The sequence below is a fragment of the Chelonia mydas genome, chromosome 14 (genome assembly GCF_015237465.2).
Source record: "Chelonia mydas isolate rCheMyd1 chromosome 14, rCheMyd1.pri.v2, whole genome shotgun sequence".
Classification (NCBI taxonomy): Eukaryota; Metazoa; Chordata; order Testudines; family Cheloniidae; genus Chelonia; species Chelonia mydas.
Window position 1 is genome coordinate 21538466 of NC_051254.2, and position 20888 is coordinate 21559353.

The window sequence follows — 20888 nt, forward strand, 5'->3', positions numbered from 1 at the left end:
ATTCCCAGATCTCCCACCACACACCTTTACAGAATGCAGCACGCTCCTTTGCATCCGCCCCACTCAGCAGCCCTCACCTCTCGCCATCTCCTTTGGTGAGAGAGCAGTCCCCATGCTCAAGAGACCATGAAAGCACGACCTTACAACGTTCCCTCTCGTACCACTTCAGCTGTGAGGACTAGCATGGTGGCCAGCCAGTGGGCACTGGCTCCACCCATTGGCTCTGATGGGAAGTAGGCTTTAAGTGCAGTTCCACTCCCAGTCAGTACCCAGCCTGGCCCAGGGAAGCTAATGATCCAACCGGCGGACCAAATTCAGTGATGAATCCTGGTCACGTGCCACCTGAGGCATGTTGCGCATATGCTAAGAAGCGGCAGCACCCACCTGCACCTGGGTGCCTGGACCTTGGGTTCTTCCTGAAGCTGTCTAGCGTAGGAGGAACACCTAATAGTTAAGGCACTGGACTGGGACTCAGGAGACCCGCGTTCAATGCCAAATTTGGCTGCAGGCTGCTTGCGTGACCAAGTCACTTCACCTCTTCTGTGCTTCAGTTTTCATCTGTAAAACAGGTTGTGATGGGGTGTCCAGCCCCCACATGAAGGTTAAACAAGTGGCGGTGCAGTACTGAGCCAAGGTCATGTTCCTCAGCAGCTGCCTATGGAGGACCACGGAGCTCTGTCAGGACAGCAAGATGGCAGAGAGGCTGCAGCCACAGAGGCAGAGCGCGATCCATGGGGCAAGGATCAGGACTGTAAGGCCTGGCCCAGACGCCAGGGCCTGACCAGGAGGAACAACTGGACTCAGAGTGGGATCGGAAGCACCCCCCTCAGGTTTACAAATGGCTGAGACTGAAAGAAAACTGAAGGGAAAACAGGGAAGGGGATCAGCCTTCCCTGGGCTGCTTCCATGAGTAGCAGCCAGAAGGGACTGAGCCTCCGTTGCCTCTCCTCACCTTGGGCCAGGCCCAGACCTGGTGGAGAGGGTGGGTCTGGATACTCCTATCCTTCCTTCCTCCCACAGCATACTGAGACACCCTGGAGGGCTTGGGCAGAAGGGGGAAAAGAAACTAACTTGGCCATTGGGCCCCTGAGGCTATCCAGAAAAGCCCATCCCGAGACCTGGAGACTGTTTGGCTGCAGCCTGACCACTATGCCTGCTGGCCCCTGAGCAATGCCCACTTTACAGGGATGATACTTCCTTAAACGGTAGGGTGGTGCGTGGCTCAAACCCAGTAACAATCATGAGGTACTCAGACGCTACGGCAAAGGCACCTAAGTAGATCAATTTGGTGCATTCACACTGTAGCCCTGAATAAATAAATAAAGCTGAACCAGTTGAGTTATTCTGACTTTTATTTCATTGCTGCTTAGTCCACACAGTCGGTATAAAATCAGAAAAGCAAAGCAAAAAAACCAGTAAAAAACAAACAGAATGTCTGGAGTCTTAGCATCAGAAGGCACCGTATATGAATCTACAGTAAAATGCCCATACAATTCATTGCCAGACACACCTCTGAAGCACAGAAAGAGGATTACAGAAGCCAGACTCCGGAGGATGAAGACCTGCGGGTTCCATCCAGAGATTTGTTTCTGCTACTCCTGACCATGAGGGGGAAAAAAAACTGGTTATAAATGCTTTATTAAACAATAATACTAAGAGCAACTTGTCTAAGTACAAAAGCAGTTATAGACCACTTATATTACATAGAATTATTTATCATTTCTATCTTCTTTGTTTATCTCATAAAATTGTTAACTGAATTTCCAGTGAGTAAGGTTAAATGGCTAGTGATATAAGGAATGGCAAATAGATAGCACCATTTCACATATTTGGTATTTTATTTCATAGATATATATTGTTTTTGATTCTTTCCCATCTTTATCTACACGGCAAGGAAAAAATACATTTCAAGGTCGTAGGCTACAGTTCTTGGGTGGTTTGGGTGTGTGGGGATGGGTATGTGAGAGTTTGTTATACACAAGGCCTAACACAGGAAAGCACTGGTGTTCTAAGGGGAAACTTCCAAAAGAAAAAGGGGTTAAAGTACACTTGTTTCAGTAAAATTTCAATGGACCTGGTAGGTAAAATTTTTAAACATGCCTACATGACTTAGAAGCCCAAGTTCCCAACTGGGTGTGGTTGGCAAGTTAATGGGACTTGGGCTCCTACATCACTTAGGTGGTTTGAAAATTTGTGAAATGTGCTCCTAAATTCCTGAGGCATGGTATTTATACATGCGCTTCAGGTAATAGGATCGTGGCACTTGTGGGAGGAGGCAGATCCTCAGTTGATGTAAATGGACATCGCTCCATTCAAGCCACTGGAGCGACCCTGATTTACACCATCTGGGGATCTGGTCTGAGTTGGGGTTTCTTTGGTGGGTTGCCTCGAGGTGGGAGCTTTCAAAGAGGATTCCATTCGCATTCAGAGTAAAACAAAAACAAGGACCCAAAAAATACTGCACTCTTGTTACACTGTTAGGAGTAATAGTTCTTTAGGCACTTTCTTTAGGCTTTAACACATAGCAGATGATCAACAAAAGCAAACAATACTATGTACATATATGTAAAAAGTGTTATAAATAGGTTTTTTAAACCATAGATACTATATACATCTTCAATTAACACAGTAACCCTTGGTGTGTTTCCTTTTGGGGTTTTTTTGGTTGGGTTTTTATTTGGGGGGTGGGGGTTTGGTTAACTTCCCCCCCCCCAACCCCAAGTTTTGTCGTCTTTTCTTCCCCTGCCTCAATCCCCTCCATGGACGTCATGAGTGCCCTTGTCTCGCCCCCCCTGGCCTCATGCTTCATTATTCGCGCTTCCTCAAGATGACGTAGATCACCCCGCTGATGACGGCCAGTGGGAAGGCAACCCAAGCCAGGATGTACGCAAAGCCGAAGGAGGTATCACTTGTGTCAGGCTGCCAGTCCGTGTGTCTCACAGTGAAGATGGCTGCGCCACTCATCACGCACAGGCCTAGGGAGAAGAAGTAAATATGGAACAAGCTGCACTGAGGATGCTCTGTGTAATGCAAGAGCTGCCCTTGCTTTCCTGGCCGGTGATGCTGGCAGGGACAATGCTGAACAACACTGATTAAACCCACCCATCCCACCTATAACTATGTGCCACAAACAGAGAAGCCTGATCAAAAATCTGGGTGTATGGGGATGCAGCTGAAAAAAAACCCGAAAACCTGCTGTGGTTTAAGAATGTAGGAGTTGATCAGAGCTCTGCATTTATTTAGGATTTTTGGACTGACATAATCAAGCTCGGCAATCACACTCGTGAGACCTGCTCATGGAATCTGATCTATTAAAAGGCAATATCGTTTGTGTAACCTGTACTCTTGGGGTGAACTTTCACTCCCAGGGGTACTCCCACTGAAGTTCATGGGACGAAGTGCTTACCAGGGTGAGAAAGGGCTGCATAATCTAGCTAATGACCCCACCACAGCGTACTGTGCATGTTCCTCATAGACAGCTCTGCCAATGCGCCTCAATCCCGGTCTGCACCACTTGCCTATTTTACAATTCCCGAGCCTCTCTAAAGGAGAGATCACCCATCATGCCCACTTTTGGGATTTCCTCCAGCCAACTCCTGTTTTATGTGATCCAAGCCACGATTCAAACCCAGGGTCTGCAGGGTGCATGAACCAACGTTCCAGCTACAGAACCAAGCCAGGAGGACACATTTTGTGTCTTGAGGAATTAAAGCTCATAGGAGGGTTAGATACCTCAAATGATTTCAATGGGCCTCAGATTTGATACATGGGGCATTCAATGTTCAGGTCGTTTCTCTGTGCAATATGGCAGGAGCGCAGATTCATTTCCAAATTCTTGTGCCTTGTGTTAGGAGGGAGAGGCACAGAATTTCCCAAGGTCACTCCACACCTGCTGGTGCAGTGATGCAGAGAGCCGTTCTGCATTTGAAATCTAAGCGTTCTTTGAAATGGGCCCCTATCCAAGCTTATTTGGTAGAGGTGTGCTCTCGATCCCCCCTTGTAGTCTCCTCCCCATGCTCTGTGATCAGCTCACAGATGGGGGCAGGAGAGAGGAACACAGTGTCCAAAGTACATCACTGCCACCCCGGGAAGAGTTTCTAACTGTCATGGGATGAGTACACTGTCTCTATTTCCCAGCTTCCCCAAGCTCAGGGCTGCCAAGGACCAAGCCTGTGAGTCCTGTGTTTACGGTGGGCCAGGCATGACCCCTCAATCACAGCATCGACCTACACTCCAGCAGTGTCGCAAAAAATATCCACATCGGGGGCTGCAAAGTGCTCACACAAAGCCACCACTATCCCCCGCCAAATACAAGGGCTTTTAGTTGATCCCCGCAATTCCATTATCCATTCACTGTGCTATCGAAGCCAACTCTGTTCCAAATCTCTCCACCGGGCATCAGGACCACCTACAGCTAACCGCAATGCTATTTGAGCTGTTATTTCACTTCACACTGCTCCTTTGTTCACAGAAAGTGCAGAAGTGGGAATATGTTTAATTAATAAGCTGCTGAATGCTGTTTCCATTTTCCAGGCACAGAAGAGAACTCCTACTGCACTGGCCCATGCAGAGAAAGCAAAATGATTGTCTCTTGACTCTGGTGGGATAGAAAACCAGCAAGCGACCATTCCAGAGCGACCTACGGATGGTTAGAAATACTGCAGTCAATTGTCCATTGAAGGAATCTGGTAGAAGTGAAGAGATGACAATGACTGCGTTTCTCTTGGAGATACAGAATTAGTGATTCTGACCCTGGGAATATACTCCGGTGAGTAAATTTCAGGGTAGGGTATCAAGAGAGCTGGGGTATCTTTCCCATTCTGATGTGTACCTTGTGCAACTCCTTTGGGGTTTGATTTTCAGCCACCTGATGGTGCCGTTCGGTGCACAAAGGCATGTGCATTTGTGTGAATACCGATCTTCCAAGGGGCACTGTGATGTCTTAATTCCCTGATGTCTGAAAAGCACTTTGAGATCCTTAGACAGAAGGGCACGTAGAAGTGCAAAGTACTGTAAGGTTATCCTGACCATACCTTGCCCTTGATACCCTATCTTCTGTAGCTCATGGTAGCCTGATGTGGCAACTACTAGGCCAGAATAGCCATGAACTAGGAAGAACTTTAAGTCTAGTCTCCCATTTGGGATAGCGCAGCGTGGGGAAAACTTGTATGCTGGGCTCTAGCCAACGTTCTCTTTTGGGAGCTTCAACACCAACATTCCCCTTGTATGGTCAGAGGAACTGTCCTTCAGAAGAAAGTTTAGCTCGAGTTCCTTGTCTGTTCTCACCGGTCTTTGAGTAGCAAGATAACCCTGGTACCCTGTCTACCATCCCCCTGTTGCACACGAGGTGTTCCAGCACGCAAAGCGGTGTGCAAGCTGTTGCTGGGTGCAATAGCTGCGGCGTTTGCGTGCGCAGCCACCTTTGCCTCTCAGGGCTTTGCAAAATGCCTTGAGATGCATGGAATGCAAGAGTCAGTCGGTAAAACCAGTCTGTATCTGACAGAGCCTAAGCCCCAAATTAGCCAAGTGTGCTGACTGCAGTCCTGGGCACTAGGGGAAAAAAAAAAAAAAAAAAAGACAAATGAAGTCCGGAGAAGAACAAAAATGATAAAGGGGCTGGAAAGATGGACTTGCAAGTGTTCTTTCAGTCTGCCGACAGCCTGATTTTTCCTATACTTACACTGCATGTGGAATCCATCTAGAAATATTTGCAGCGTGTAGACACCCACGATAGATAGGGAGGAGTTTTTAAGGGTCCGAATTAGGAATAACAGGGCTGAACTCACATCCAGGAATCTTTAGGCAGACAGTCAGGAAAAGCTTCCTAACAGTGAGATCTAGACGCCGGAATAATCTCCTAAAGGGAGGCTCACTGCATGGGTCCTAGGGAACATGCTCTAGGTGTAACCAGCACTGGCCCAGGCGGAGGGACTAGATATGAACTCATAAGTCTTGTCCATCCCCAATGCCTACAATTCCGTGTGTTCCACGAGGCAGAGATACACGGAGGGACTATGGGCTGGGTCACCTCACCAGAAAGCAGCAGCAATGGTGAGAGACGAGCGTCTCCTCCCAGATGAAAGGCCCTGCATGGATTGGAACCAGTGCAGACATTTGGGAACATCAGAGTTCCTGCACTTGACAGCCCACTGGCTTCAGCCTCAGCGCGGCTGGTGAGTCAGGCTCCACAAACAGAGGAGTTTACACTGTGGATCCTGGCCCTGCCAGGGTGACTCACCCAGTCAGTGGGTTGCCCTGGAAGCAGGATCATCTGAACAGACCGTGCCAGGGCTGAACGATGTGTCTGGGAAGAGACGTCTCCTCACCTCCCACAGAAGCACTTTGCAGCAGCTCCACCCAGCCGCAATGGAATTTCCATCGCTCAAACTAGCCTTGCCAGAGACCTCTAGTAGGAAAGACAAAGGCAGGCGATGGCCCGTTCCTGAAGGGATCGTGAATCACGGCTCCTCAGGAGTCAAGCCAGGCCTTTCCAAGGCTATAGAGAGGGAGAGGACTAATATCCACAAAGACTGGATGCCACAGGAATTTGCTCTTTTGGCTTTAAACCCCAGCCCACCTTTTTTTGGTGCATGAGAAAATCTGAGAGGAGGGCAAGGGGAGACCACGACTGCTCAGCTCTGGACCAGACCGCTCTGAAGGAGCAGAGGACATGGATTCTAGCTGCTGTTTACTAACAGCTATCCTGAAATTCAGGATAATGAGGCCTAACAACTGCCCTGAGCTTCTCCATACAGAAGTAGGGGCACGCACTCAAGCTCTTATTGTATCCATTTCTTTTCAGCCTGTTGCTTCAACAGAGGCAGAGATGCTGACGGAGTTGATTTAGGAGCTGCTGCCAGCATTTAGTTCCAGCCTAGCCAACAGTGAGGGTATGAGGACAGCGGTACCTGAAGCGCTGGGGAAGGACGTCCTGTGTTTATCCACAGAACAGGTAGGTGCAGGCAACAGGGGTACAAACACCCCCACCCCACTGCCCGCCCACAAGCTGCCTCAACCCTGGCTTGGGCAAGAGGGGAGTTCAGTCGCTGTGGCCCATTCGCTCCTTGCCTTCTTCTGGGACCTCAACAAGGAGCCCATCTGGCTGGATGTGGACTTGTGTCCACTAGGCAGTGGGCTCGGCCAGTTAACCGACACATACCCAACCAACCATCCCTTGAAGTCAAGGCTCCCATTCTCTTCAAAGGGCGTCAGACCAGGCCCTTCGCCTCCTCCCTAGCTGCTGGTATGTTTGCATGCTGTGAAGAAGGGACTGGAAAAGTTTTTGATCCGGGCTGAGGCCAGGCGTGTGACTCAGAGAGGACATGGATAATTTGGATTACAGGCTCCAGGGTTAGGATCAGATCCTTGCCTGCACCTACCGCTGCATGCAGGGCTTACTGCCCTGATCAGTCCTCTTACAGGGAAGGGGGCTAGCACAGCAGGAAGCCCTCTGGCTGGGGGTGTGAAGGTGAGCTGTGTAGTCTGGCTGGACCCCAAGATCTGGTTCTAACCTCCAGTGGAAAGATACCCTTTTCCTTCTGCGTCTTGAACAGTGTTGAGCACATCATCTGCTCACCACCATCGTTAACAACAGGCCATATCCCTGTGTGTGTCCCTGGAATCATCAAAACCTTTTTCACCCATGTGCAGAATTTGAAAGTCAGATACCAACAAGAGAACCACATCCAGAAAAACCCTGCCTGCAGAAATTACAAGCAGGAGAAAACAACTTTTTGGAGCAAACATAGCACAGGGCATACCACTCAATAAGGAGAGGGATGCCCACTGCGGTCAGAACTATTAGATCGATTCTCAATTGGAGAACTTCATTACTAATGTAGAGTGCGTGGTTAACTATCAATATCCATTTTCTTTACTTGAATCCAGAGCTGTAATGAGTTATTAGACACAGCCTCTTCCAGAGATCATTGCCCAATATAAGCTCACCACCTGCGTGAAGTCTTTCTACACAGGATGTGTAATAGGTTTCATACCATTCTTGCTACGTAGCTTTGCGCTAAACTTTTCCAAGTCCCTTCTTCGCAGCCTGCTCACTTGCCAGCCACTAAGGAGAGAATTCTAAAACTGATTGGGAGCCTTTCCATTAACCTCAGTGACCTCTGGATCACCTCCCAAGGTGCTTTTGGATCAGTGTGTCAAATAAAGCTCTGGCCAGCAAGGTGGCTTCTGCCCTTGAGTCTCATGCTCAGATTGTTCTCCTTTGGGAATATAAGTTTCACAAGAGCCTATTTGCATAATTTGGTTCTTTTTGATTTAACTCTTAGAAATCATCTGCATAATTCTATACTAGGCAGCCTAACAGACCCCTCTGTGTTTATGGCATCTACGTCTGAACAAGAGCTGTACCTAACTACATTTAAAAGAAACAGGTTTTCAAAGCTGAACTATAGCTAAGACTTAGATGATGCAGCTGGATATGAAAAGCAGCTGGCTAATTTCGTGAGCTGTAGTGGCCCTGGCTGAGACGGAAAGCACTGTGTGTTCTATAAAGAACGTCTTCTGGGGAAGAAGTCACATGTCTCACGCTGTCAGTTTAGGAAGCCTGACTCCGTTCAGTATGAAATCTAGGAGAGGTGAGGTCCCTGGGGCAGCCTAACTCACTGCAGGCTGTCAGCATCCAGTCTCTCAGCTAAACAAAAGGAAGATGTAGCTACTGGGCCAAACTCATCCCTGCTGTAACAGCACAGAAGTTTATGGAGTTGCCCCAGTGTCTCTGCAGACCCCAAAAGGTGAAGAAGAGGGCATTAATTGTGTGCCCAGCCTGAAATGCACAGGGGCTGATTTTCAGAGGGGCTGAGCACGTGTAATTCCCAGCAAATTAATTGGGAGTTAGCACCTATGAGGGCTGGTGCACTTGGGTAGAACCAGAAACCTCCGGGGCTAAAAGCAGAAGCTGCTGCAGCTTGAGCTAAAGCCCTCTAGCAGGGACTATACCAGACTTCTAACCTCCGTGGATCTGGCACAGAGTGAGGACCACGTAACACACACGTATCAGTGGACTACAGACCTATGCGTCTGAAGACAGAATTGAGCCCTCCCATTCATGCTCTGTTCTCTTCAGTCATGTAGCGTAGGTGCCAACTCAGAGGCCTTCGCATTGCAGCTTCTAGAAAAGCCAATTCCCACTGCCCCAATCCTAACCCCTTGTGAACTAAAACTAAGTAACAGCCAAACAGAGCCCTCTTTGTTATTCAAGAGCTTGCTTCTCGTCTGTCATTAGCCCTCATGCCTCCGCCCGAGAGTGTTTTCCCTTTATGTCCTCCGAGCCATCGCCCATTTATCACTCCCCACTTACCGGCAAGGATCTGGAAGATTCCAGTAATGTAAAACCGTCCACCCTTGGTGAGCGTAAACAGCTGACAAAAGAATAGGAACAAGGACAACACGCTGAAGATAATGGAGAGGATCATCATAGCTTGGACAGACTGCAGCCACTCTGGGGAAAACAGAGAAACACAGTCAGGGCAACATTAGTTACAGCTGTGATTTCTCTGCATGGATCAGCTGCTGCTCCTACTAAAAAGCCTGATTCTGACGCCATTAAAGTCCACGAACACCTTCCCATGGACTTCATTGTGCTCTGGATCTGGCTCATAGGCTCTTGCTGAGCACATGTAACCTCTTGAGGATCCATGGGAATGACGCTACTTGCCTCCGTTCTGGCATGGCAGGGAACAATCCTGCAAGGCCGCAGAGAAGGGCTGGACTGGCAAGGTCTTTTTCCATCTCCACCATTTGCCATTCATGGGAGAACATACGTCCTTCCCTTGTCAGACCCCAGGTCATCACAAGAAACCCCTGCAGAAGCCAACCCCAGTTACAAAAGGAAGAATGGCTCCAGGATTTCTAAGGGCAAGCCGGGTTGGACAAATCATGGTGTGGTCCCAGTGTAGTCACACAAAGCACAGTATGATCTCAGTACTGCTCCTGGGTACCTATCCAAGGGCTGACATGGGGGGTACAATCTGGTCTCAGGGCTAGCCCTGAGTACAGTCCTACCTAAGTGCTGACATGCGAGGCAACCAGGAGCTCACTCTTCAGCGATTCCTCTTGTCCATATTTGCTCAGCATTAAGAATGAGATTTTTCAAAGCTGCCTAAAATATCTGGATACTCAATTCCTATTTCCCTAAAGTGAACAGGAATTGGGCATCAGTACATTAGGCAGCCCTGAAAGTCCCACTTTAAATGGATTGTTTTCTTGGTTGCAACCACTTATCTCATTTCATGCTGTTTGGAGCATCTTGTGCTACACGGTCAGCAACACCCAGTGGTCCTTCCCATTTGAGGATAAAACAAGGTGTAACGGGTAACATTGGGATCCTGGAACACGCCACCAAATCAGTGGGCAAGGCTGTTCATTTGTAACTTGAGGAACATTCATATTAGTGGGCCCACAGGGACTCAGAGCCTGATCCAAAGCCCACAAGAGTCAACTGAAATATTCTCATTAACTTCAGTAAGCTTTGGACCAGGCCCTGAAGAGAAACACGAAAGCCATTCTTAAACAAGACAGACAATAAGCTGGCCAGCTCCTAGGTGATATAAATAGACAGCTGGTATAAACACTCCCACTTACACCCTTATGGAACTAAGCCCTTAGGAAAGACACTTTATCGTAGCTAAGTTTGAAGACTGGTAAAGAGGAGATTAGTCAGACCAGCCCCTCCATGAGTCACTGCCCAGCTATTTCCATTGTTCGTGGGTGTGTAACTCCCCTTGGAAAACAAAACAAATGCTACAGCAATGACCCAAAATACTGCAACTAGGGACCATTACAATATCATTGTAATAAACACCGCAGTAGTGGCTTTTTAAATAAAACTTGACATCAATATTCTTTATTATCCTGAGATCTCAAAGCATTTCAAGTTAATCAATCACGTACAGGAAGCAAGGATTATCATCCTCATTTTATTGAGGCGGAAATTGAAGCACAGAGCAGGGACGTGAGTTGCCCAAAGCCATGTACAGAAAATACGTGGCAGACCCAGGAACATAACCCATGGAGCCAGCTGGTGTGAACAGATGTAGCACCACTGACTTTAATTCACACCAGCTGAAGATCTGGCCAAAGTCTCGAATCCCAAACTTGTGCTCTTCCCTTGCACTACATAATATTTCTCCCACCCTAGGTTTTAAGCCGTGTCCCGGCTTCAGTAAGACAGCCAGCCAGCCATTATTAAATCTGCACCCTGCCTGGCTATTTGTTTAGCCACATGACAACCAATGACTCGTCTTCTGTGTCCAGCTGCCTCCACACTGCTCTAGTAAAGCATTATGCAATGGAAAGAAGCTATTTTAGAACGCAAAGGTCAACTGCTGCACTCAGTGACATGGATGTTACTCCCACTGAAGTCCATGGGAGCTGCACCTGTGGAACTGAGAGCAGAACTTCCCCCAAAAATTTAAACACAGACTTCAACCAGAACTCGAATTGTAATACAGGCCTGCATCGTGCTATTGGAGACAGCTGTGGAAGAGTCCTACAGAATTTAACAGAAAATGATCACTTCACTCTAGACGTTTTTGAAACATCCTATGGAATAAAAGAAAATACTAAAGGACAATGCATACTAATCTGACTTGGTTTAATTCCATACGTTTTTAGAGGAATTTTCATGGAGCTGTATTGCATTTCTGTAGTCCTGGTAGTTTCACTCCTTTTGGATTTTTGCCCCACAGGGCTCTTTTAAAGCTTACATATGTCATAAGAGCAGTAGGGTTAGCCCTACGGTCCACACCCAATTCCAATTTCCAATTTCCTTTAAGATTATCCTGCCCCCGTAAAGTTCCATACAGTGGGCCAAATTCAGGTCTTGATCACACAAGGGAAATGAAGTCAACGGGAGCTGCTCCTGTGCATTTCAAAGCACAGTTTGCCTCACTATTCTATTGTGCTTCCTATCCCAAAGCGCTGTGCAGAGTTGCTCTGAGCTATTTAAATAAATAAATAAATAAATAAATAAATAAAAAACTGCTGTATTTTATTCCAGAGGTGGCTGCATCTCAGTGGTGAGCAGGCATCCCATTATATACCCGTTTCTAACAATATTTGCCATCACTTAGGATGCAAGGGTTATCACCACTGTAAGCAAGTAGAGTCTCAATGATCGCTTTATGTTCTAAATGCCATGCACATGAAACGCTCTCAACATCTAGTCAATCTCAAGTTCTGCCTTAGGTCAACAAAACCACAAACTGTGCACTTTCCTTCAGATCTTTTAGCACTCGACAGCTCCTGGAACATAGCCGTGTTATCAGTGAGATAAGAGCCGTTAAAGTACCGCTAATGTAATCAAATAATAAATCAGGCTATGTCTACACTTAAAACACTACGGTGGCCTGGCTGCAGGGTAGACACTCACTGCAGCGACAGGAGGCATTTTCCCCTCACTGTAGTTAATCCACATCGCCAGAGAGGCGGTGCTAGGTCAACAGAAGAATTTTTCCTTTGATCTAGTGCTGTCTATGCCAGGGGTTAGGACGTCTTAACTACCTCCTCCGGGAGGGGATTTTTCACACCCCTGAGAGAGACAGCCGTGGTGATAGAAGTTTTCAGCACAGATCGGCTCAAATCATTGAACTCAGCCATAGTCGACTGGCTATCGGGAGGAGCAATATAGCGACTGCATCTTCAGCACATCAGCTAACAGCCAGTGCTGTTAGGAAAAAGCAGTATGGTTTGTCCATTCTCAGGGGAATGTCAACGGAGAAGGGGCGGGGAAATCACAGTGAAAAGAACAGTAACAACCTTTCTTGTTGTTTTCTCGCTGCCATGTGAGCCTTAAACTATCAAATAAGGAGAGATGGTTCAATACACCAGCTGGCTGATTAAAAGTCTGCTGCATTTCGCTCTTAATATAGGATCTGAGTCAAAGCCCAATGATGATGATGCCAACTGGAGCCTTTCCTGATTTCAGTGGGCTCTGGATCAGGCCCCTAAATCCTTTTCCTTTGGTGGTGATTAGTTTACGAGAGGGCCTTCCAGAGAGAAAAAAGTTCTGCTGAGTTAGAGGGCAAGGACCCCTTGAACTGCATCCCTCTTCTTGGTTCTGCCACCTGAAGGCTTTATACCAAATGTGCACATTCCCATGCTAATAGCAATCCACGTCACAGGGATACACAGGCAGCCACTGGTAAGTAACAGCCATGGGGTCTAGCAGACAGTGCTCTTGACTGAGACTCAGGAAGCCTGGGTTCTAGTCTGCGTCTGTACTCAGAACCTGCCGTTTGATGCGGGCTCTTGGCCTCCTCTATAAAATGGGCACAAGGTCGCTTGCCCACGTTAGTGAGCTGCTTTGAAATCAACAGATGAAGGCTAGTATTGTTAATGGAGGCAGGCGCCCAAGTCTCAATGAGTTTCAACTTAACTGCCTTAATCTCTTTTGAATATCCCAACCTCCAAGTGCAGAGTGCTACTGTCCAATCACTGCCCCTGAATTACATTAACTCTCCTGGTTTACTATTCTAACCTACAGATGTGTCTATTTTTCAGTTATATAAAAACTTCCAGTGGAAAGATTTGGGGCTAAGGGAATCTACTATCAGCTCCTCAGAATCACGTCATCTCAAACGGTTGTTTGTGGCTTCCACAGTGGATTGAGGGGCTTAATCTGAATTTAGGTAAGCATCTATCCAGCCAAGTGTTTGCATCCTTATTTCCAGGAGGAGATGGAAGGAAATACACCGGAGGTGGGAGGGGAGGGGCCGCAGAGGAGACGACAGCGCACCTTGTGTCAGGGGTTCTTTTAGAGCCCCCTTTCTAACACTAATTAAGCAAATGGCTTTTGGGAAAGGCTGGAATTATTTGAAGGGCTGCCACTGAAATTCTACTTAGGATCTGCAAGCCCATCCACATTCATCCTGCTTCTCACACCCTCACCAGCAATGAAGAGTCTGCATTCAGAAATGTGCAGTTTTGCTGATGACTCGTGCTGTAGTGTAGACTCCAGTTCAGTCTGTCAGAGAAAGGAAGGGTTGTCCTGTGGTTAGGACACTAGTCTTGGACTTGGGAGAGCTGGGTTTGATTCCCTGCTCTGCCACCTGTGAGACCTTAGGTAAGCCATGTTCTGTGCCTCAGTTTCCCCACATATAACATGAGGGTAATAACTCTTCCCTACATGAAACACTGTAGAAGTGTCAGATAGTTCAGTGATGGTCACCACAGAGAGCTATGAGCCCTGCTGGGGTAACAGCAATGAAAGCTTAAAATGAGCAGGTATAATGAGAACACAGCTCTGTGCCATTCACTTAATCATCATTTACAGTTTGGCAGGATGAGCACAGAACAAGTGGCAAAGGCGACCACTCAGGTTTGTGAATGACGACGCAAGGTGCAGGACAAGGGAGAAGCCACCACCCAGGAAGCGGATATGCTGTGAAAAATGTTTATCGTAGTGCCATTTTCCTGACCTTAATTTTAATTCCACAGTAAATTACAAGTGAAAAGAATCTCGAGGTAGATTCGAACAACCTGCCTGCTTAATCTGCGAAGTATTAAGTTCAGCACATCATGCAAAATGGTGACAGGCACAGAACATACCCATGTGCTGTAGTCTGCAGCTTATAATGATACTGTATTTTGTATGCATGGGGCATCCTTCCTCCTAAAAGATCTCAAAGCCCAACCTGTATACAAGTGGCACCCCCAAAATGCAGCCACCTCTTGGGAGGAAGGCATCAGCCAAGCACACAGCCATAGCACACAACATGCATACACAAAGCTAAGGGGAAGGGAAATTCCTGGCCAAGAATGTTAGGGCAAAACTCTACAGTTTCAGGGTTCATTAAAAACAAGCTGCTACTTTTTGAGCGAACGGGCTAAGCCGGTTAGTGGGAGAGACACCCCCTACCCCACATACTCTACAAGTGGGTTGCAGAGGCAGTATCTTACTTTTCAAGCAATGTCTGCTTAAAGAGGATGAAAACCACAACGGTGTCAACCTTACAGCAGCTGTAGCCGCTGTAAGGTCCGTAGCATAGACATAGCCTTAGTAATAGCTAGAAAATACACATGAGGGTGGCCATCTGAATGAAAGAATCTTCTTGCAGTTGTTGTAATCTAGGACTCCTACACACGTCCCCTAGCTCAATCCAGATACAGTTCATTCATGGCTGGTTTTTTCGATACCAAACACCCTCTAGCCAAGTGTAGCAGGCAACATCTACACCAGTCACGGGGTGTGACTGCAGTCTGTCAATGTACCCAAGCTAGCTTTAATCTTGCTAGCTTCGAGCAATGAAGTCGCAGTATGGGCTTCAGTACGTCTTAGCTGCCTGAGTGATTACCCAGGGTTCCAGGAAGACCGGCACAACCCCTGCAGAAGCCCACGTTGCTGCGGCTTCATGGCTATTGGTACCCGAGCTAACGCGATTAAAGCCAGCCAGGGATTGTCTACATAAACTGCAATCACACCCCACGATTGCAGTGCAGACATACCCTAAACCTGTAAAGCAGCCAGAGATTTAGTGGGGTTGCTAATCCACCTGCATATTTTCCTATGAAAAGGCTGGCACGATAAATATGGTAACTTTCCCTCTGCTTTGTTCCCAACCCCCCACAATCCCTGCAGCAATCAGAGAGGTTTGTGTTAGCCTCCCACTGATGCCTCTCTGAGCAGCCTATGTATGGAATCTCAGATGGATGTTTCAGCGCTGATCCTGAGGATGGCAAGCACCACACTGTTCTGGTTCGTGCCATTCCAATGAGGCGGTCAGGTATAGCATGGTACAAGTGTTCCCGACAGATCTCTGACTCACACTGTGGCTGGACAGACTCCCAGCAATAACAAGTAAAGAGGACACTGGAGAGCAACAGGAGTCTGGAATTAAACAATTCTAAAACTCCACTTTGCAGGCAGGACAGGACTCCTTCTGGAGAGAGGAGAAGAGGGAATTGTTCTCTTTAAATGAAAGAATGAAGAAAATGCAGCCAGGCCCCCTTTCATGTCTGCCTCCTCTCCTTTATGGACTGGTAAATATAAAGGAGCCCAGAAGCACTTTGCAAGATTCCTGACCGATAAGGGTGCTAAGCATTACATAGAGGAGCTTTCCAGTGAAGCTGTATGAGCCCATGAGGATGCCTTACTGCTGCCCTGGCTTCTATGCCCAATCCCTTTGTGTATTAGGGAGGCAAACATCCCAGGGAGTGCCATTTGAGATCACGGACATTCCTGAGCACTACTCACCCATTTCCCTGTGCAGAAGAGCAACACTAACCATGCCCCATGGCCATCCAAGAACACTCGCTTTGTAGCACCTCGTACCAGGAGAGGTGGGGTGGTCCTGCAAGGAGCATGCTGCCCTAGAAGTCAGGAGATCTGGATTCTGTTCCCAGCTCTGCAACAACCTACCCCTTTCTGGGCTAAGTTTTCCACTCCCCAGTCTTTGTCTGCCTTGTTTAGAGGGGAAGTTGCACCAGAGTGACCGTCTTATTCCAGCATAGGTGTGGCTTAAACCAAAGTACAGAACTGCAGATCAGAGTTAAATTCCTTCTCTGTGACTCAGTTTCCCCCATTGTAAATGAAAATAATAATTCTGAGATCTGATGCTAAGAGCCAGGTATTATTATTATGCCCCTTCCCAAGCAACATAAGCTAAACTGAAAAGAGTCTCTCTTATACTAGAATCGGAGTGTCCACAGGGTGTGGGGGGTGGGGGGGCGGTATACCGGTATAACTATCAGTTTATAGGTGTGTGTACAGCACCTAGCACAATGGGGGCACGGATCTTGGATGAAGTTCTAGGTGTTACTCTACTGCAGATACCACCACCACTCTGCTGGGGAGACTGGTATGCACACCTAGCAGTGTTCTCCCCAGGACATTTGATCTCTTAAACCCACTATCCGCAATGCTGTTTAACAATGATCCCTGCTCTCAGTGTTGTCACGTTTCTTGCAAGAAATGTTTTTGCCTATTGTTGCATTTACTGTTCCATCAGACTAGCCTAGGCTTCTGTTCAATAGGCATTAGCTTAGCTTATGGAAAACGGAACGAAAACCTAAGGAAATCAATCTCATGGACTCAAGTATGTTCCCATGACAATATCTTGTACTTTGCCATCCCAGGATGCAGAAGATGAATGAACTGAGCTTCACAACCCCTCTGTAAGGCAAGATTTCATCACCATTTTCCATCTGGGGAAACCGAGGCAGCTAAGGCTAATGGTCAGGACTTTCAGAGCAAGTGAGAGATTATTTATGTTGCACCCCACCCCACTCCACCCCAGTCACAGACCAGGCTCCCACTGTCCCAGGTGCTGTAGAAACACAGCAAAACGTAGTCCCACAACTCCCATCAAAACTAATAGGAGTCGTGTATCTAAATGCCCAAATTGGCTTGGAAAATTCCAGCCAGTATTTTGGGCATCAAAAGATAGTCACCCACAGCCAGATATTTAAAGGCATTTAGGTGCCTAAAGATGCAGATAAGCACCTAGTGGGAACTGGGTACCTAACTATGGACCTCTTAGTCCCCTCCCAGGGCTTCCTCTTTTGCTCCATTTCCTTCCTTCTAGCTGTGGATCATTCTCCCACCTTGTCCTCTTTTCTTTCCCTCGTTCTTCCCTCCTCCTTGCCTTTCCCTCCAGTCCACACTGAAAAAGGCCCTTGTCCAGAAGGCTAAAGCTCTAGAAAGCTCCATAGACTCATATACAAGACTTATATACTCACTGCATAAACAGGGCTGTGAAAGACACAGCATGCCTTCCCACTCTGCAAGAAGATGCCATTCTGGGCTTCCGAAAGCAGCAGTTGATTGCTACCATTGCTAGCTAGATTGCATTCCCCCCCCCCCCCCCCCGGGGGGGGAGGAACGGCATTTCCCTGCTACTCTTGAGGAATCCTCCCAATTCATGATACACAGTGGCCAGACCTCTGTGGTTTGGATCCACACTAACTCAATCCATTTGGACCCTGAATGTTGACATCTAGATTTTAAAGTGCCCTGCTGGCACTGGAAAACTAAAGGCATCAAGGAAAAAGCTAAGCATCTTCTCACTGCCAGCTTCATGATGTCTCAACTAGCTTCTTGGCAAATCCCTGGGGTTCAGGCTCGTGAATCTGTGGCTGGGTTTTGGCACACGTGGTATCTCCTGAGAGCAACCAGGATGGAAATGCAGTACGCCTTGGGGAGCCCCCTGCCAGGCAGAACAACTGAATCCTTAGTGCGCAGTGTCAAGGTATGAGGGAGATATTTGTATCATTTCCTCTCTATCACTCACCATCATCTCAATAACAGTAGTCAGGGGAAATCCTGCTGCTGTACAGAGATGGGAAAAATCTGGTGTGGGGTCCTATGGGGGGCCAGGTTGTCTGCGCCCTCTGTGCACAATGATGGGGCGGGGGAAAGCCTTGCAGAAGGATGATCTATAGTTAAGACACTTGACTGAGAATCAGGAGATCTGGGACCTGATTCTGCTCTCAGTTACTCTGGTGATTTGGAGAGAAACTAGCTGATATGTCCCTTTGACTTCAGTGGAGTTATTTGTGCTTTCTCTCCACCCTTACATTAGAGTAAACAAGTCCCTGGGTTCTATTCCCAGCTCTGCCTAGGACCTGCTCGATGACCATGAGCAAGTCACTTAATCTCTCTGTGCATTGTTTTTTGTCATCTGTAACATGGGAATACTGATGCTTCCCTCAACCACTGGAATGGAGCAAGGATAAATTCATCACTATTTGCAAGGTGCCTGAACGCTACAGTGATGAACACCACAGAAATGCTTACAAATAGAAGTTAAGGTCTTTCATTGCCCTTCGCCCTGCTAAGCACGTCTATTCATGGTCAGACAGGATTCAGCCCTCAAAAAGAGATTATGAGAGATATGCTAGCACCACCCGATACTTCTTCCTAACCTGAAGCCAGTCTCAAATACAGTCACTGAGCCAGATTCACTACAATGCTCCAGCTGCTTTGTGCTACTCTGGCAATACAAAGCAGCCAAAATCCACTTCAACAAAGTGGTGCAAAGCCACTTCAGGCTACTGGTGAATCTGTCCCAGACATCCCTCATCTGCAGGAAAGTAGTATTACAACAGGACAATGAATTACATTTGTTCTGCAGCACAAAGAAGGACACACAGAATATGACATTAGTCACTTCAATCTCAGAAGTCACTGGAACTTGTCTGAAGAGATTATACATGAACTGCAGCACACTGCAATCTGCATTAATGACTAACGCAAGGAATCTTCCACCACAGAAAACATTCACCCCGACTTCACCCCAGGAAACTCCCACTGATGTCAAAAGACAGGGATGACTAAGAGACACCCTTGACACTACAAATTTATATTTTATTTTTAGCATGTCACCAGTATTGTATGGAACATCATCCAGCTGAAATCTATTGCCCGGATCTGGCAAAGATTTAGGCATGGGATTAGCTTCATGCCTAACCAATTCAAAAAAAAATTATATATATAAAAAGGAGTTTCTAGCACTACACCCTTCCCCTGAGATTATGTCTACACTGCAGTTGTGGGGCATGACTGCCGCTCATCTAGACATACGGGAGCTAGCTTGAATCTAGCTAGCGCAGGTTTGGGGGCAACATGGCTGCAGCAGCCCAGGCTTCCATGAACCCGCCTAGAACCCTGGGTAATTACTCAGGCAGCTAGCCTGCTCTGCTGTGGCTTCACTGCTCCAGTACCCAAGCTTGCCAGACTAGAGCTAGGTCAGGTATAGCTACACAAGTCACAGATGCACCCGGTGATTGCAGTGTAGACAAACCCATAGTCCCCCCCAACAATGTTTGTGGTTTTACAATCACATTTTTGCCCCAGATACTTTTTTTTTTCTTTCCCCTGTTGCTGGGTAAAAGAAACTCCAACAGGGGAAACTGACTAACTTGCGATACAGGGGAATGTTGAAAGACTAATTATTCAGTTAAATTGAAAGAAGAGGGAGAAAGATACCATGGACTTCTAATCTCATACAGTTACAGGAACGGCAGGTGTTCGTAACAAAAGTAGGTAGAAAAAACGTCAGACAAGTGTAGCTTTTAAGCTGACAACATCCTTTTGATATTTTCAGTATAGAACATTGTAAAAATTGGACAGAAAAGTAAGATGTTCCTATAGACCACGTAACAAGAGTAAGATTTAATAGCTCTACATTCTTGACTTTGCCCGGTAGGAAGCAATTCCAGAGCTATGGTTGCCTAGATGCTAGTAGACACTGGGTGGATTCTAACCTCCGTGAGGCCGGTATTATCCTGGAGGCACTCCAATGACTTCAGTGGGGTTACTCCACGATTACAGTGGTGTTATCGCCATCAGAATCTGTCTCTTTTTCATAGTGAAAATTCTGATGAGCTTGAATTACTTCAAACTGAGACATCTTTAAACGTAGCCTGCAAACTGCATGGGACCAGTCTTTGCATGTGATCATTAGTACATCTAGTCTAAAGACAATACGATTCCTGGATTCTACTGTAAGAGTGCTAGGCGTTGCACTGGCAAAACTGACTACAGCCTTGTTAATGTCATTCTGCTGCTGTCTGGCAAAGCTATGAGCAGTGGCAGGGTTGGCTGTCTCCCTGCAGGCTCAGAAAGGTGACGCTGCATTAAGTCACATTTGGAAGGCTATCTTTGCAACCTGAAACACTACAAACCTTTCAAATGTTTTAAATAGACACATTTTGCAGAAGTTAATGGCGTAGGCCCCACCCTGCCATGGAAAGCATCCACCTCTCTAATGAAACAGATATTCTAAGACTTGGTCCAGCTTTTCCAATCCAGATTTACACCAGGGTAGCCGAGTAGAATTTTCCTGTATCCCCGTTTCCATGATGCAGCTATTTTTGCCCATATGTTTGATTTATACTTGCTGCCAATAACAGAATGAGACACTGCGTGACAC

General features: G+C 47.1%; 1 protein-coding gene across 2 annotated transcripts in view; it reads right to left on the minus strand.

Moving 5' to 3' along the window:
* Positions 1 to 1334: 1334 nt before the first annotated feature.
* The window catches only part of PMP22 (peripheral myelin protein 22), a 32297-nt gene continuing 12743 nt past the window's right edge, over positions 1335 to 20888 (minus strand). For both annotated transcript variants that reach the window (XM_007072500.4, XM_037914193.2), the window contains exons 4-5: positions 9317 to 9457; positions 1335 to 2975 (exon numbers count right to left, since the gene is read on the minus strand). In XM_007072500.4, coding sequence (XP_007072562.1) covers positions 2809 to 2975; positions 9317 to 9457 — 308 coding nt within the window. In that variant the 3' untranslated portion in view covers positions 1335 to 2808. The remainder of the gene's footprint in view (positions 2976 to 9316; positions 9458 to 20888) is intronic.